Below are 19,454 nucleotides of genomic sequence, written 5' to 3' on the forward strand. Positions count from 1 at the left end.
GAGCAAATAAAACATGGAGGCTGGTATGTCTATGCCTGGTAGAAATCATGTTTTCTGTATGGATACAGCCTGATGCCACCCTTGGTGGACTGGAGAAACTTCCTGCCATCTCTGGTCAGGCAGCAGCTGCCAAACTGCATCCCTCAGAGCAGTGGTTGTTTTCATGATGATTTTGCCTTCTCTCAGTATCTGGGGACATTGTGAGCTGTCATGCTGAGATGGGAAGACTGCTGGTATCTAGTCTGGGCCAAGTAATGTAGGAAGACATCCTAAAATTCACAGGGCTGCCCCATAGTGCAGATGCAATCTGAGATAGGGTAGCGTTCAGCCTATAAAACCTAAAATGGAGTAGCTGGGGGCATGAAGACAGGCTCCCTGGGGTAGAAATATCTTCTTTGCAAAGAAATTCTCTTGAATTGTGCTTTTCTAGGGTGAGCCTGAGAGTCACCAGGGGATCTTGTTTGAACATAGATTGAGATCCTGTGCTTCTGGTTAGTGTCTGGGAGGCTCCAGGATATGCCCCGTCTACAGATCCCATCTTGAGGTTCACAGACTATATGTGTGCATACCACTACCACCCCCATTTCCCTTTATCACCATCCCTTCCCCCAGCCTGCCCTGTCACATTCATTTTGAACCATTCCAGGGCCTGTCACCAAAAACCATATGGTGGTATTTAAACTCCACTGCCTAGATGACAGTTCCTCGGCAGCTGTTGCCTGTTTGAAGTTCAGGGCGCTGATGAAATCAATGGACTCAGTAGGGAAAAAGGACCTCATGGGACCTGATCAGACTTGATGGTCTGAGACATACTGCTGAAAGCAAATTGCTACAGTCATTTCTATAGAGTACTAAGAAGTAAATATTTTTGACTTCACGGGTCATATAGTCTGTATCAAACAATTGGATTCTGGGAAATAATTATAGGTAATACGCAAATAAGTAAGTGTGATTGCATTCTAATACATTTCTATTTACAAAAACAAGAAGAGAGATGAATTGGGGCCCCAGACTAAGTATTTTCATTTCTTTCACATCACCAGTTCTTGCCTGTAGTCTGTGAAGTTATCCAAAATAATTCCTACTTCTTCATCAGCAGAGACAAAAAGAATGTAGGAATAAACCTTGTTGGAAGGGAGCTAAATCATCACTTTGAGAAGCAAATGTCTAGAGGACAAAGAGGAGCAGATTTCATTTCTTCTACCGCATAACAATGTGAAATGTGAGCGTGTCTTTTAAGCTGGCCCAATCATAATTCTCTGTCTTCTCGTGCTAGGTTTTTTTTTTTTCAGGGAGTAGGACAAGACAGGGTGATAAATAAGGAACAGAACATTGTGCCCACAGGCTGTCTTTAAATTTAAGTCTGTTTTCTTCTTTTTCTTGCATCTTCTGCCCCTAAGACGTGTGGGGGAGGGGAACACAGTGAAGATTGCATTTCTTTGCCATCCAACCGTGGCCATTCCTTGAAGCATTGATTTTTCTCAAGGCTGCCAGTTACTGTGAACGCCTTCTCTTTGTAGTGAGTGAGGACATTGCCCATATGAAAATGCTGATGTCGTTTACAGAATCCTGGCTGTACCAGTGAACCACAGAGATACACAAGCTAAATTCTGTCCTGCCTCCCTTTTGCTGGAACAAGGCTTGAGGGTGCTGAAGGGATCCCACTTGTGGCCTGGTGTGGCCCAGCCCTGCAGAAAAGATAAATCAAAGTAGTTCACCCAACCATGTCATCAGATACCTCTCACAAAGCCTATATGACTCAAAGAACACCGTGGCTTCAGAGAGTTTCACCTGAAAGGAGAGGCCTGGCAGCTTTGTCTTGGTGATGAGTGGATTCTCTAGCAGGAGGAAACTCCATCATTGCCAGTTTTAAGTGTGGGGCCAGACTTCTCTGTAGCAGTTTTTTTCTACAAAATGTATCAGTCTCCCATATGTATATCAGTCTTTCCATATATGCATACACATATAGAAACACATATATACACCTATGCAAACACATACACACACTTACGTACACACACTACACACACACCAGTACTCTAGTGGCAAGAAAAGTGTGTGTGTTTCAGGAAAGTGGAGGTATATTTGAGGAACTTCGTTGTTTGATCCAGCCATACTAGTTTTTCATATTTTAATAATCTTTCTATACATAAATAATTGCATGTCAGCAGTATAGGAATAAATCCCAGACATCACTGGAGAGTCAAATTCTTCTGAAGAGTTGCTGATAGTCTAGTAAACATGACAATGTGCCAGACAGAACCTGGGTTGTAGTTCACAGATTTATTCATTCATACAAAACCACAGTTAACCACTGCTTGTTTTTATTTATTTGTTTGTTTTTATGGGTATCAATGGGGGGGGGGGAGCTGATTTATTTCCTTGGAGAGTCTCAGGCTTTTTCTTTTCTCTCTCGTATCCCTCCTGGGTACCAAGTGAGGTGAGACAGCTAACAAGATAATATTTCCACCCTTTGGGGGGCTTAGCGTCACCAGAAGGACTGAGACAACAAACACTCACAGACATATCAGTATTGCGATATTAACATGAAGAAGAAAGTTCCTTCTTCCCCTTCTTAGCATCACTGCCACATTCATACCAGACATTAGCACTGTGCCCATTTTAATTATCCAGGTCCCAGGGTTTTAAACATTACCCGGCCAGGAGATAGCCACCTTACTGTGCATAGTTTGAAAGGGGGAAAATGTTTCTCAACGGGAATATGAGCTCTGGGGATATAATTCTGTATGGGGGACCTGAGCACTAACTTAAACCAACCTTCAGAGCTGTGATCAATAAGTCGAGAACATTTTCACAGTTCAGGAAGCTAATTATAAATCGTGTCTGCTTCAACTTTAAAGTCAGAAACACCCTAGTGCCGAGCTGCACAATGGTTTGCCAGAGACCACAAGACCGATATGAAGCTTGATTGGAGTATTTTGTTCCTGGTGTTTACATTCTTACACATTGTAGCCCTGGCCACCAGGCCAAAGGTGATCACTTTACCCAAGCTGTGGGCTGCATAGGGGTTCATTTGCCTCTATTCTGAACGTATGTATTGAGTAACCACAGGGTTCTTGGTCCTGCCAGTTCCATGAGAACACAGAGAACAGGAGTGCTGCTTCCTTGCAGAGCCATTTCAGTTATACTTTATACACAGACTTTAAAAAGATTGCAGCAGGGTGGGCAGCTGAAATATAAATCAAGTGAAAAGGTAGTGAGCTGGTCATGGGGCAAAACTACCTTTTAAGGAGTGATACCCCAATGCTGGGAAATTGCCGTCTGTGCATAGACTTGAACAAGAAGTCAGCCATGCAAAGATTCCCCGGGGAGCACTTGCGCAGATGAGCATGCTGCTGTGTAGAAGGAGGAAACAGTCTACAGTCACGGCTGTGGGTAGAGTAAGCAAGAAGCATTGACTTGATGTGTGTAGAGAGGTTAGGGGCCAAGCAAAACCGGGCCTTGAAGTTTGCATTAAAATTCTGGATCTGCCAATAAAGAATTAACCACAGAACCACCCTCTTTGGAAACAAGTACACAGGCGTTGCTCATCTTGGAGCTGCCCTTGCACGCAAGAAGACCCTAAAGGAAAATGTGAGTTGGTGAGTCACAAGAACAGTTTCTCTCAAGAGCAGCAGGCTGAGCTAGTGATCTCATGTCCCGCCCTCAGCACAGTGAATTCTGTCAGACAGGATTACGAATGGACACTGGGCCTGAGCATGAATAACTTCTTCTCTTGACAGAGGACTTCTCATGGGAATGGTGGGGACAGAGAGGACAGCACACACTCACCCATAGATCAGCTTGGACTTCGAGCTTGAAGGACTATAACCCAAGAGGCCCCCCTTCCCCACTCCTTCCTAGAACAGGATAGGTGCCGCCTTTCTCACTTTTACCTCGGCATGGAACTAAAACCAGTTCACGTATATCAGAAATGTTTTACTTCCAGACTGGTTGGAGAAAAGCCTGCATGAGAATTTGTGGTATTTTCTAGGCTGTTGAAGCTGACCTTCATTCCACTAAATAACTTACATAGAGTCCTGTAAAGATAAAAGTGCCCACAGGGTAACTTTTGAAAGATTCTCTTTTCTTCCTTGGGAGAAGTCATCTGTATCTGTTCCGATAGCTCATCCATCATCTTAGCATGGCAGGTTCTCCCCATCTTTCAGCCAGACAAGGCTCTGAAAGTTACTAAATGGCTGTAGGTTGGTTCTTGTGATTTATACACCAGGGAGAAGCAGTGAGAAAAGCAGGCTCTGGAGCCCCGCTCCTCTTGCACGGACAGTTACCAGTGTCATTTGGAAATTCACTGGAGAGTATGGACCAGAACACAGTTGCTGTTCTGTGTGAGTTCCACACCCATGTGTCCAGCCAGCCCCAAGTGGGAAATCCAGTTAGGCCTCATGGCTGCATCTGTATGAAACCAGGGACAGACTTTTATCTCGTTCCCTTCCCAGTACAGTATAGCAGCTCTTATGCTGAATTTATATTTCGAATTTTACATCATGTAGAGGTGTTTTAAAGTACATCCTATTGCATAGACTCTTGAGCATCTGTGACATCTCAGGAGGTCCTGTAACCATGGATAGAGATACCTCTGAAGTTTCTCTGTAGGTATTTCCAAGATTAAAATTTGACTGTGAAGAGTCCTTGATTTTTTTATACTTCTTCACTGAGGTATGCTTTACATAAAATGAAGCAAACTTACACTCAAATTACACCACCCAGATTTTCGCACCTGTAGATCTTATGGACTCCATCCAGGTCCAGTTATGTCACAACCCCAGTGTTTCTGTGATTCCTTTCCTTGAGTCCCTTCATCATAAACAGCCTTGGCTTGTCATAAATGACATACATGGAGGTCATGCACCACATGCTGTGTTACAAGAGAGAAGACGCACTACCTGAGACATACTTCTTAACTGAATTCACCTATTAACATTTTGCTCCTTTCTTTTGATTTCATTTGGTGTGGGGGAGGGGCAATTTAGAACCATGTGAGCATAACTCCAACCTTAACTCTTTATACACATTTTCTTGTGTGTGGTTTCTAAAACTAAAGACCTTTGCCAACAGCATCACAACTGTCAAATAACCACATTAAATGTGGCAAAAACTACTTTTCTTTTGCCTGTGTTGAAACTTTTATTTAAAAGACCAACCCTTTTTCTTAAGCATTTGTTTGTTTGTTTGTTTGTTTGTTTGTTCATCTTTTCAAAGAGACAAGTTCAAATCAGGGTTAAATATTGTGCATAATTCCCATGTTTCCTTCATCCTATGTTCTGTCAGTATGGCAAAATGCCAAAGATAGTGAGTTGTAAGGAAGAGCTGTGTGTTTAGCTCATGGTTTCTGGGGTTCCCTTCTGTCATTGTTTAGACCTGTGTAGCAAGCATGGCAGGCCTGTTGTAAAACAAGCAGCTTTTTCATAGAGGCAGGGAAGGAAGGGGGTCAGAGAAGAGCTCAGGGTCCCAGTATCTCCTGTTCATATATGTCCCCAGTGATTTAACTCACTTCTCCTATATCCACCTCTTACAGTGTCTACAACCTTCTAATAGCATCAAGCTGGGAACTATGCCTCTGACACAGGATCCTTTAGTAAACATTTAAGTGAGCCATATAGAATATTCTCTAGCCTGCATTTAGTCTTGCCTTCCATACTGTATTGTCCTTGTTTTTCTTAATATGGTGTTCTTCATCTCATGGTTTCTCTTGAATGCACCAAGGATCTGCATTTTCTTCTTGGCTGAAATACTGCATGAGGTAGAGTGTGCCCCTTAGGACTCTAGAGGTACATACTGTCCAGTTATCCTTCACTGGTGATCTCAAGTCAGTGTTGCTGGAGTTCACTATTGTAAAGCTGCTAATTCTGCTATAATTCCTAACCACCAGGTATGGAAACACCTTCAGACCACCTTCCCTTCCCACACAGCACTAGGTGCTAACACAAACAAGCTAAATAGTGCTTTTTAGACTTTTTGTTTCAAGCGGTCTTTCTTTCCCCATTTTTTGTCTTACTGGACTTTTGCTTGTATATTTGGGTTTCAGTTTTGTGGCTCTGTGGGGGTTTGGGGTAGAGGAGGAAGAAGAGGAAGAGAAGAGAGGGAGGGAAGGAGGAGCGGAAAAAAGATTGAGAATTGGGAGGCTTGTTAGTTTGGCTTGTTAGTTTGGCTTGTTGTTTTTATTTTTCTTTGTTTTTTAAAGAGAAGGCATGGAGTTGGATGGATAGACATGTAGAGAGGATCTGAGAGGAGTTGGGAGATGGAAAAGTCTGATCAGAATATATTATATAAAATTTTTCAACTAAAAGAGAAGAAAAGAAGCAAGTCTTTGGTGGATTCAGAAAGAACCATGAGATGAAGGACACCATATTAAGAAACTAAGGACAACATTCTTGAAGGGAAAATACAGTATAGAAGACAAAACCAAATATTGGCTGAAAAAAATATTTACATGTCTCAATTAAATGTTTGCCAAAGGCTCATGTGTTACTGTGCCTGCTCATCAGGTGTTTATTCCCTGAATGTGGTCACTGGCTTTCCAGCTCTAGCTGGCTAGGCTCCCCTCCCTTGTGGGACAGTGAGCAGCACCCTGCCATGCACAAGAACCCCACTCATTCCCCAGTTTACTGACATACTGACAATTTTTTTGTCTGTTATCAATATGAAGTTACAAGTTACTATTTGTTTCAACAGTTTTTAAGTAGCTTCTTTCCATAAATATTTTAATGTTCAAACTGTCCAGAACATGCCATTGGGACCAAGTGGGACTGTGGTCATCCAGCAAACTCTTATCCCATTTTACCCTTAACATTTACTTTCTTAGGCAGGGTGTTCTGGATTCACCTCTTTACTTTCCTACTCTGCCCTGAAACCCAGTTCTCCAACAAGCCTGGGTACCTTTTAGTGAGTAACAGCAGTCAGAACCACAATACATTTATCCATTTTTGCATTGGTTAACACTTAAATTATTTCCAATTCCAGGCTGTTATAGGAAAGTTTCACTGTCTGAATGTGTCTGTATGTTTTTGGAAGGTATTTACTAACTTATTGTGTATATAACCAGGCATGGAACGGAAATGACAGTGTAAAATTGAGGCCTCTCCTCTTGGGGTTATTATGCACAGGAAATATGATACCAGAAGCCCCCACAAAATTGTTTTATTAATAATTCATGTATGTTTACTTATGTGTACTTAGCTTTAGATGTTACCACATATTCTTAAGGGTTTGCAACATGATTTAGGTCTGTCAAGGGGAGGACATAGTGGACCCTGCTGGGAGGCTCGGATAATCGGTGCCAGGGTAATGGTGTCTTATTGCAGTCAGTGTCCAGAAATGACAAAAAAAAAAAAAAAAAAAAAAAAAAAAAAAGCCAAACTTTCCTTTTGTGATGAGGAACATCTCCATAGAGTACTGTTTTAAGATATGCAAAATCAAAATCCCAGAATGCACCTCTCCCTCCATCTTCAGAATGGTTTCTGTCTCAGCCCTTACAATGTGAAAGTACTTCTAGAATAGAGACCCATTTTGAGGTACCAGCTCTTAGGTGATGATTAAAGTCAGAGCTTTATTTTTAAAGGTACCTCCTTGGGAGATAGAGGAATGTCCAAACACAATTGACATCTTCTGACTGCTAGAGGGTTATTTATAATCCTAGAGCAGTCAATCACTTGACCAAACCAAGAGAATAAATTATCACTTTTTTTCACCTAGGGAGACACTAAGTGTCCAAGCCTTTAGAAATGAACAGCTATCTGCCAGTCAGGGAAACAAGCCGAGCAGGAGACTGCTTCAGGCCAGCAAAGAAGTAAACTGGAGCAGTACTTTAGAATGAGTCTAGGCTTGCTTTAGTAAGACATTGCTTAGGGCTGGCCAGTCCCTGGCCAAATAGCGTTCATCTGTCCTACAGAGCTTCTAGAGCACGGTTAGAGTTGAAGATGCAACAGAAGCATTTGGTGATGTGACATTCTAAACAGAGGAAATGTACACAGGATGCTCAATGAACCCTTGGTAAGCCTTGGGAGAAATCAGCAACTAGGAAGGCACATGTCTGTTGATGGTTTGAAGCATATACCTTTTCCGTGTAGAGAACCCCATGTCATGTAGACATTATGAGAGCCTTTGTGAACTACTCCACAGCCAGATTTCACTCAAAGAGACCCCAGACTGTAAGTATTGGCAACCTCCCTCCCATTGTTGTACAGTTGTATTAACTGCAGTGGTGTTCTTCTCTCCTATCCCCTGCCCCGCAGGACTGTCTGCTGAAGGTGGTGCCAAGCGCCAGGAGCACCTATCCCGGTTTTCCATGCCTGACCTCAGCAAAGACTCTGGAATGAATGTCTCGGAAAAGCTGAGCAACATGGGCACTCTCAACTCCTCAATGCAATTCAGGAGCGCAGAGTCTGTCCGCAGCCTGCTGTCTGCTCAACAGTACCAGGAGATGGAGGGGAACCTTCACCAGCTCAGCAACCCGTTGGGATACAGGGACCTGCAGTCCCATGGAAGGATGCATCAGAGCTTTGATTTTGATGGTGGCATAGCGAGCAGCAAGCTACCAGGGCAGGAAGGTGTGCATATCCAGCCCATGAGCGAGCGCACCCGGAGGAGAACTACTTCCAGGGATGACAACCGCCGCTTCCGTCCTCACCGGTCTAGGAGGTCCCGACGCTCCCGCTCAGACAACGCCCTGCACCTAGCCAGTGAACGGGAGGTCATCGCTCGGTTGAAGGAAAGACCCCCTCTGAGAGCCAGGGAGGACTATGACCAGTTCATGCGCCAACGCAGCTTCCAGGAGAGCCTGGGGCAGGGTTCCCGGCGGGATCTGTATGGCCAGTGTCCCAGGACTGTGTCGGACCTGGCTTTGCAGAATGCCTTTGGGGAACGATGGGGACCCTACTTCACGGAGTATGATTGGTGCTCCACGTGCTCCTCCTCTTCAGAGTCCGACAATGAGGGCTACTTCCTAGGAGAACCCATCCCCCAGCCAGCCCGCCTACGATATGTCACAAGTGATGAGCTCCTGCACAAATACAGCTCTTACGGTGTCCCCAAATCCTCTACTTTAGGTGGCAGAGGACAGTTGCACAGCAGGAAAAGACAGAAGAGCAAAAACTGTATCATTTCCTAATGTGATAGTGGTTGGAGAATCGGGGAGATGGGAGCTAAGAATGTAAACTCAGAAACGTGCACTGTTGTGAATTCTCAAGTGCTCTTGGGGATGGTTCACGGAGGAGAGGAGAATGCTCTCAGCTGAGGGAGGCAAGGCTGCAGGTTGACTTGGTAGATACACTTGGTGTCACAGTTTGGGACATGTTAAATATGATTTGCACATTTCACTTTGGAAACACAGGCTGTGGAGGCCAGGGTAGGTGATGTCCTTCCAAGGTGGAGTGGCCATTAACCAGATGACACGCTGTAACCTGCTCACTTATATTCTTTCTGGTTCTCTTCCTTTTAGGACCCCTTTCCAGTAAATACTTTATTAGCCAGGACCCCAGACTAAGTTATTTACATGTTCATTGTAAATGCATTGTAAATGAGAGTTCTGATAAAATATTTTTGTATTTTGTAATAACAACAGAATTTCTATATCGTAGGATTCAGTGGGGACTTGCATGCATGTCCACCAATATCTTCGAGTGGCAGTAAATGGTGGCCCAGGACCACCTGGTTTTTGTCATTTGTTTTGATTCGGTTTGGTTTTCTTTCTATACAAATCTGTTACATGTCAGTGAGACTATTTTAAAAGGAGTATATTCAATTTGACTTTTTGTGGCTGAAAAAGAGAATTTTAACTATCCTTCCCAAGGCATTCTATGCTCTGGTCTATCTAAAGGTCTCTAAGTCCACTCCACCCCCGGTAGAATTTATTCTCTACAAAGTAAGTAGTTTTTTTTTTTTTGTTTTTTATTATCATTATTATTATTATTGCAAATGTCGCTTTTGCTGATTAGAGATAACAGCCAGTGTCAGTCCAGTTCTGTGAGAAATGCCATCCTTGTTTGGAACGTTGAAGTTACTTAATGTCGATCTGTCCCTCGGGGAAGTCACAGTGACTGTGATTGGTTGCCGGTGTATGTGTCAGCATGGCGTTGTTCTGAGTGTGGAATTGTTTGGTGCTCATGTTTCCTGGATAGTATTCTCTGCTTTCTTCTTCCAAGGCAGACAGAGCTGCTGCCTTAGCCTGACAACTGTCTGTCCTCATAGCAAATGAGTTTCAGCACTTAGCACTGAGGGACAAGAAGATGCTGGGGGAGGGGCTCTGGAGGCACTGGTGTGGTGCACAACTGCACAAGGAGATTTGAAAACAAAAAGTAAATAGATGTTGAAAGGAGGGGGGGATAGGAAGGAAAGTCAGGGAGAAAGAATTTGTTGGAAGAAAGAGGTGACAGCTACCTTGACTAGTCCCCAGTGCTTTAGAAAGAATCCCATTTGACAAGCTTAGTCACCACAGGGGGCTGGCTTCTTACCCTGGAGGGTCAAGCTGCTGAGATGATGGGTGACAACATGGAAAGACAGACCTTGTGGCAAGAGAGATTTCCACTTTGAACTTTGAGGACTGTTGGTCAGACAGAAAGGCTCAAGAGTGAGTTTGCTTAAGGAAGACATTTCACTGCAGGTGAGATAAATACTTAGTGAAATTAAACTTCTTGCCTTGCTTCAGTTAAAAAAAAAAATGAAGCGCTTGCTCTTGGTCCATTTTCTCCCTCTCCTCGGTGGATTGTGGCAAAAATCCATCAGAGGAGCCGCTTTTTGTGAGATGTGCTGTCCCCTTATGCACAGTGTGTCTCTGGCCATTTGCCATGATAAGGCAAACATGGCCTCTTTTCAGTATAGTACTTAACATTTTCTAGGGTTTTTTTTTTTTTTTTTTTTTTTTTTTTTTTTTTTTTTTTTAATGGAGAGAAAGTGAGCAGTGGCTTCTCAGACACCATCCTAAATGGGTCTGGGGTCAGGGGAGACTGTAAAGGATGTGATGGTGACACTCCATCCAGGATGTATTAAAATGATTTGCTTCATAGGTATTAATACGACATTTGTCATTGTCACTGATTTTTTTAAAGAAGCAATGCAAATGTTGATTGTGGCTGTTTTCCGCATGCTATCTTCATATCTAAATGTTTCATTAATTATCCAAGCTTCTGGAGAATTAACTCTAATACGTTTGTATAGTAAGTTAATAAGCTGCTTGGTAACTGTTTAAGAGATAAATATGCAGCACCATGCCACTCAAGTGGCAGGTTTCTGGTAGACATTGGGTGAGTCCAATTTGGAACTTTGAGTTTGTTGATTGGTGAGAATTAAACGGCATTATTGGGAGAAGAAAAGAGAGGAAAGTAGATCACTTAGCAAATGGTTGAAACCATGTGTCCTCTCTGGCCCCAAATCCAATGAACAAATTTTTCCCATTGAAAGTTGTTTTCTTACTCTGTCCTCAGCAGAGTACCTCTTCCATTTCCCAGATATGGTTTTGATTAGCCCTCTGCCCAAAGAAGAAAGAAATATAGAAGCTGCTTAAGTAATATCAAGTCTAGCTGAACAGAGAACATTCAAGATCTTTCTAACCAAAACTTATAATGAGATGCAGGATTCAGGGTCAAACTGTCCACCAGCAAGATCATCCCCTTCTATTTAACCACTGAAGATTTCTTCCCATTCTAAAAGCAGCCAGGGGTCCTACGGAGAATGTCACTTGAGGAAGGCTAGTTCCTCACAATGATGGTAGGTCCTTCAAGTTACTGCCCAGTACTGGGCAGCATGACAGTAAACTAGAATTTCTCTACCTTGAAGTAATAACTAAGAGATACAACCAGAATCTCATTCCCAAAATTCAAGTGCATTCTATTCTGAGGTGAGAATTTAGGGTCCTCCCTGATTCCTCTAGTGTATCCCTTACCTCCTATTGGCCAGGTTTCCCTGGGGGTGTGGCCTGTGCTCAGTTCCCTTAGGTCATTGTTTTATCTTCAGTAGACTGGCTTTCAGAAAAGCCATTCTTCCCCCTTTTCTCTTCTCTGATGATTTGGCTGGCTTTCTTTTTCCATCTCTATTGTTGGGCTGACTTCTGTTTAGAACTACAGCTCTAGAATTCAGTTCATGTCACACTGCCACCAGCTCCAGCACCAGCTAAGCCAGCTCTCTCCTCCAGGCCAAGGAGAGTGTGAGTCACTGAAATTTCCTGAGTGCTCTTGCTAGTTAGTGCATCCCACCTCTGGTCCTGTGGAAAGGGTTCATGCTGGTGAATCTTAGCTTGAGCATCCAGAGTGGCATTCAGAGGCCTGCCCTCTGTCCTGTACAGTTCTAGATTCTCTGCCATGTGTGAAGATAAATAGGGTGAGAAAATTCAGACCTCATTTCCTGGTTGTTAACACACATAAAGGAGAATTGCTGGTGTTGGTTGTTTGAAACCCTCTTTCTACATCCTGCAATCTTTCATTTACTGTCCAAGCAGCTGTCTGAACAGATTTGGGTTTTCTAATAGGAAAAGTCACAATCTTTTCCTATAGAATGCTCCTCCTACAGAGCTGTGGGAAGATGGCATTCTCTGCACCTCTTCTAGGAAGGAGTTCCTGCTTCTTATGACCTGTTTAGCCATTTTTTTCCATCAGATGGAGCCATGTGGCATGAGTGTAGTACACTTGCTATGAATGCTCTACCGCCACCGCAGTGCATGATAAGTCGTGGATTACTGCACTTTCCACGGAGAGCAGATTCTCATCCCAAGTATCTTTACAATACTCCAACAAGCCAGGGCTAACTGACTAGAGCTGGTCTCTTCTGTCTTATGACAAATCTTATTCATAAGCTGATTCTTTCCTGGGTCCCTGGGAAAGGAGTGGTACACCAGACATTCAGGAAGCATACATCACAAAGAATTGGCAGACTCCCTTCCCTCCCACACTGTGGAAGCTACAGGAAGCTGACCTCTTAGGCCAAACAAGGCTCTCTTTGGCCTACTTCTTCATGCTCAGGGTCTTTGCCAGTTATGTGGGCAGTTCCTGCTCACTTTGCAGAGGTCAGCTAAGAGTCTGCTTTCTCATCCCAGCCCATATTATAGGGACATAGGACACTTAAATTCCAAAGTAGAGTGTTCTTTGCATACTCCTAACAGAGACCAGACGCTGTGCTTCACAAAGATCCACCTATGACCAAGGAAAGTAGAAAATTGAGCCAGTGGCCTGAATGTCACAAGCAAGCAGAGTTGTTCCTGGCACCTGCAGGCTCTGCAGATCCTGTTCCACAGGCTTCCATTACTGATCTTGAAGGCAGTTACATATGAAAACCTTTTGAAAAACAATTTCTTTGAGCATATGGGAATGAAACCTTTGCCTTCTTGCCAGTGGTTTGCCCCAAAGTATGTGTTGTGTATGACCATCCAGAACTATGAAGGTCAGGATGGAGGAAAAATTGATTTATTTTTCTGTTTTCTCATATTAGAAGCCAGTCAACACAAGACCCCTATAGAGCACACGACTATTGGAAGCTATTGCTGTTATATAAATTCATTTCCTGCTTCCAGAACCAGCCTCCCTCAGAGGAATAAAAAGGAGGCTGGAAAGGTCATGTGCTAGTAACAGACATTTCGGTGGTTCAGATGTGATAAACTGGCAAGATAGATGTCTAGTTCTATCTTGAGCATTTTTGAAGAAAGCCTTCATGGTCTAGACATTTGGCCATGGGTTTTCAAAAGGTCACCAACCAAACATTTCTAAATTTTGGGAGGTTACTTGCCAATATGACCTTCTCTTATGTTGATCTAGTTGGTTTCCATAATTCTTAATAAAGTATTCAGGTTTAATCCTAACTCTGAGTTAACGGCATAAGACCAGTGACTCTTCTGCAGTCGGCCAGCATTTATTCTCTGGTTCGTTCATGCAGAGTTGCTCAGACCCTATTTAATTCCATATGCATAAACAAAACCTCAGAGGGCCCAAGAAGGTGAAGCAGGCTGGAGTCTGTGTTATCTGTCCAGTGTCAAACTGTTTGTTAGGAAGGCCTGTCACAGGCTTCGGCGTGGGTTCTGCCAGAGACTGTTCTGAACACTTTGCTTGAAATCTGTGCCCTGTAAAGTGGATATGATGTTTTACTGATTCTGTAATACATTTGTAAACTTCCAATAAAATTTGAATAAAAGGAATGTTGTCATTCTTCTCAATTCTTGTTCACGTTCCAGATTTGGGGAGTGGATTGTGCCTTTGGGGAAAGGCCAAGAAAAAGCATGTGTGTCAGTGAGTGATATTTTCAGAACTTGAGTCTGACTTAACAAAATGATCATCTATCAAAATGATAGCAGGTCCTACCCTAGGGCCTGGGAAATCCCCAGTCATGGGCTTTTGACCAGGATACAGTACCGGGCATAAAATTCCTTCTCGTGGGATTCAAATCCAATCAGAAATTGGTTAGAGAAGACATATGTTGTTTGGGGCCTGAGTTCTATCACTCAGTTTAATTTGTCCAGTTCCATCTATCTACAAATGTCATCATTTCATTTTTTAGCTGAGTAGTATTCCACTGCGCATATATATACCACATTTTTTCTTATTCATTCATCCCTGGTGCACATCTAGATTGACCCCCATTCTCTGGCTATTATGAATAAACCAACAGTGAACATGGATGTGCAAGTGTCTCTGCAGTAGGAGATAGAGTTGTTGGGTCTGTGCCCTGGGGTGGAATAGGTGGTGTAGTGGTATAGGTCATGGCAGGCCTATTTCTAGTTTTTTGAGAACCTCTAGACTGATACCCAAAGTAGATACACAAGTAGCTAGTAGCAGAAATTCCTATAGTTTAAGTGTGATGAACCCACAAGATGGATGTCTAGCTCTAGCTTGAGCTCCCACTTGAGAGTGTATAGAAGTTCCCCCTTGCCACATTCACACCAACATCTGTTGTTTTTATTCCTGGTGATGGCCATTCTGAGTTGGGTGAGATGGAATCTTAAAGTCAGAATGTGTGCTGTTCCTACACCCTTCTGATCCATGAACATGGGAATTCTTAACATCTTCTGGTCTCTTCTATAATTCCTTTCTTCAGTGTCTTTTAATTTTCGTGTCTTACTTTTCCTTGGTTTTGTTTATTCCTTTTGGGAGGGAGGGTGAGGGTGGAGAGCCTAGTGCTAATTACAGTGTCATTGTTTACTGGAAAATAAGCCTAAGCAAACAAGGACAGAATCGGAGCCACTTAGTGGGGAATAGGGCTTTGTACTAAACTAGAAATAAGTTGGACTTTTTGTATTTGTTTGATAGGATAGTTGATTGGGTTTTTTTTCCTTTTATTTTGTGTATGTGTGCTGTGTGTGTGTGTGTGTGTGTGTGTGTGTGTATGTTTATTGTGAATGGTATTGTTCTCCTAAATTCTTTTTCAATCTGTCATTGGTATGTAGTCTAGCTAGATAACAGTGTTTTCCAATTTAAAGGAGTAATAGTGCCTTGAACTCCATAATGAAGTCACTGGAATTTCAAGTGCTATCAACTGCAAATACAGAAAATAAAAACCAAGAGTTCATGGCCCAGAATTATAATCAGATGATTTATAATATAATGAAAGAACCATCATTAAAAAAGTGAAGATTTAAGAATAATCAAATCCATATGGATTGGGAAAACACTACTGAGAAATAAGTTTATATTAGCAAATGGAATAAATTATCATATTTTAACATCCTTCCTTCATGGGCCTAGTGCTAATTACAGTGTCACTGTTTATTGAAAAATGTGCCCAAGCAAGCAAGAACAGAATCAGGACACACTTAGTGGGAAATAGGGCTCTGAACTGAATTAGAAATGAGCTGCATGCTATAAATGGTTTAATAAAGCCCCAATAGAAACACGCACACTCTGTGTGTGTGTGTGTGTGTGTGTGTGTGTGTGTGTGTGTGTGTGTGTGTGATAATGATGCTTTCTACCCAATAACAAAAAGACCTAGAAAGGGTAAATGTTATTCTGGAAAATGCTGCCACCCAAAGTTCTGTAGACTATAAGACTCTCCATTTGTCCTGCCATCCAGATTTTTATCTCTTTTATCAAGTGGAAAACAGAATTTGATAACTTTACCTATGTGGGGAGGAGAGTGTCAAAGAAATATGGACACCAAAGTCAATAGTAAACTTCCCCAGTGCAGAAAGAAAGGGAACTATTATTATCCTTTCAAATGTCTTATCAGATAAAAGCTGAGAAAATGAATTGGTGCATTTACTCATAAATCCGACATATCAACTTTTCTGTTTCTCCATTCTTACAGATAAGGATTTGGAGATTTTTGTATACCGAACATGTTTGTTGCTCACCAAACACCCATGTGTCCCAACTCCCATACCCAAGTTTTGTCCCTTTGCAGGATTTTGTGATTGGTAGATAAGGAAGACAGTGTTCAGCCTGCCTGTTTGTCTCTGTCTCTCACCTGAAGCCATAATGAACTAAAAGTCCATGTTGGGATGGTCAATCATTGCCTAGAAGCAAATGGGTCCCTGAGTCACTGTGTTTTCACATAGAATTACTTTTTTAACGTATCGTTTGTCATGTTAAACTGAAAACACAATCCAGAGGAAACTTTGTGCTACCGCACAATCCAACCTGTTTGACTAATATGTGGAAATCAATGTCAACTGATCTTGCAAGTTCCTTTCAAAACTAGAAGATACAACTGAGGGTGTCTTCAGATGGTCAGGAGTTCTGAAGGCTGATGAGACCAGTGCTTTGGAGGCAGGGGTTGATTAGTTAGCTTAGTTGCTTTGATTGGGATAAAAATTACCCATTGATTAGAGCTTGCAGCTGTTTGTTTGGCCCTGTAAAAAATACAACCTATGGACTAGAAGCAGCAAGGAGGTGCTGCTCACACTCCCACCGTTGAATTTACAAGTAAGTGCTTAATGAATCCAGGGTTTAAAAGAACTAATTAAACAATTGAAATGACCATGCAAAAGATTATAAAAATTGCATTGAGTTTGTAAGTCACCCATAGGGGCCTCATGAAAGGTGAAGGAAGACTTCCCCCTCCAGAGAATGGCAGGGACTATGGAAGAAAATCTCAGAGCTGAGACCACTCGGCTGCATACTCACAACTCAGATAATTATCAAGTCCCCACAGTGGATGTTATTTTAAGGTGACAGATAGGACGAAACAGTAACTCAGATGAATCGCCAGTCTTACTGGGGGCTGCTCTGCTTTTTCATTTCTTTTTCCAAATCTAAACTTTGTTTTATCTGATCATCTGAGTTATTAAAAAAAAAAAAAAACCCATGGAAGATCAATGAGTCCACTTAACAAAGCACACCTGTCTGGGGCCTTGACTCCTAACCAACTAGTCTTTGCTTCCCCACTGTGTGGCTCTCCTTGGAAGTTCTCTCCTCCCTAGGTTCCATTTGAATTGAGTCTGTGGCTCCTAGCCTTCACCCTTATCTTGAGAAACTCCAACCTCATGCTAAAGAGCGGTACTTCCTTCTACAGTTGCTTGACCAGTGCCTGGGTCTATTTCCTGTTGCTTCTGTAGCTACACCTCCAGCCAGTTCAGAGAGTAAGTGTTTTCCAGAGGCCCCCAAAGAAATGTTCCAGTCAACCTAACAAAGTTTCATTGTACCTGCCAGAAGACTAGAAAATGAAAGGCTCCTCCCCACCAAGCCCAGGCCTCTCCTTACAGTACCATCTGAGATCATTTAGAGCAGTAAAGCTCCTCGGAGCTGCCAGACACATGTGAAGCTTGTCTTCTCACTGCAGGGTCACCACACAGCTGTGAATACAAGCTGGCTGGCTACCTTCAAGAGCTGGGATGGAGGGTGACTTCCCAGCAGCCACTGGGAACACTCGGCCTTTCCCAGGACATGCATGCCTCCACCATGTTTTTTGTAACAGCAGACTTCATCAGAGCAGCCCTCTCCTTCCTTTACTTCCTGACTCTTTATTAAAAAAAAAAAAAAAAAAAAAAAAACCGATGCCATGCAAAATATTGTATAAATGACTTGTTTTTTAATATTGAGGCCAAGTGTGGGACACAATAGTTCTGAGCAGGAACAGGTTCCAACCCCACGTGCGGTACATAAAGTCCTCAGGATGGGAAAGAAGCTGCTTTGAACAGCACAAACTATACAAGAAGTATGGAAAGAAATAGGACCCTGGGGAGCCAAAGCATTGGGGATCACGGGGTCTTACCCTGCTGCTTTCATGGAAGCTGCTCCCCCTTCTGCTTCTTGCTCCCATCCCCCCTTTGAACATGTGCTTAATGTTCCATGATGGCTGCTGGAAGCTTCTTACTTCCAATAAAGAACAAGCATAATAATTAGAGAACTGTATCCAAATATTAACTAGTAGAAAGGGACCTTCACTCTGCTTTACCAAGACCAGAGAGGTCCCCTGCTGAGACCTCAGCACTGGACTTCAGTGACCCTGGACCTGTGGTGCAGGGAGAGGTCAAGGGGCACACAGGCCCCTCCACTTTCTAACTTTATGGTTCTCCAAATCCGAAATCAGAGCAGGGCACACCTCTCTGCTTCTTCATGATGAATTTTTTTTTTTTTTTTTTTTTTTTTTTTACCACAATGATGACAACAGCAGAGAAAAATCCCATCTGAAGAATATTTGATAACCTTCTCAGGTGACTAATAGTTAAACTTAAAGCAGTAAGCACTGCTAATTTGTCTATGGAGTTTGTTAAATGAAGTAAAATTTAGTGAATCATCTATATTTTGTGTATGCTGACTGATTCTATTTAGGGTGTGTGTGTGTGTGTGTGTGTGTGTGTGTGTGTGTGTGTGTGTGTGTGTGTTAGGGTTTGAGGGGCATGCATGTAAGTACAGATGCCCACAGGGGCCAGAAGAAGCCATTCATTTCATTTACAGGAACTTCTGAGCGTCACAACACAGGTGCTAGTCAGCATTCTATCATCGTGACAGATTACCTGAAATAAACAATTATATGAGGAAAAATTTATTTTAGCCTGTGATTTCAGACCTTTCTGTCTGTCATTGCTTGACCCTGCTGTTTTGAGTCAGCAATACCTCAGATGATCATGCCAGAAACACATGGTGAAAGACTGTGTGCCTCATGGTGGCAGGAAGCAAAGAGAGAGAAGATGAGGCTAGAGTCCCAGTGTCCCTGGTTTCAATGACCTAACTGCTTCTCACAAGCCACCTCTCCCAAGTTTCTACCACCTCCCAATAGTATTGGTGGCTGATGAGAAGACCTTCAGCATTTGGGGTGTTTATTGCAAATAGTAAACTCTGTGCTGAGAGCATAAGGAAGTATTTGGGGGAATCCTTCAGCATGTGATAATTATAGTTGTTAACACTAGAAGTTCTTTACAAGCAGGAATGAAAGCAAACTTGCTTGAATATAGAGGTCTTTACAGCAGTGACTTTTAACGCATTAAGAAACAGCATCTGGCTGGGCGGTTACGGCAGCAGTAGTGTGGTGGTACTCACCTTTAATCCTGGCACTTTGCAGGCAGAGGCAAGCAGATCTCTGTG

General features: G+C 42.7%; 1 protein-coding gene across 2 annotated transcripts in view; it reads left to right on the forward strand.

The window, feature by feature from the left end:
• PRICKLE2 (prickle planar cell polarity protein 2) overlaps nt 1-9,127 on the forward strand; it is a gene marked incomplete at both ends in the record, with an annotated part of 317,401 nt that extends 308,274 nt beyond the window's left edge. For both annotated transcript variants that reach the window (XM_080914845.1, XM_080914846.1), the window contains one exon: nt 8,253-9,127. In XM_080914845.1, coding sequence (XP_080770971.1) covers nt 8,253-9,127 — 875 coding nt within the window. The remainder of the gene's footprint in view (nt 1-8,252) is intronic.
• Between the last annotated feature and the right edge of the window lie 10,327 nt (nt 9,128-19,454).

This window comes from Micromys minutus (assembly GCF_963924665.1).
Source record: "Micromys minutus genome assembly, chromosome: 3".
Classification (NCBI taxonomy): Eukaryota; Metazoa; Chordata; class Mammalia; order Rodentia; family Muridae; genus Micromys; species Micromys minutus.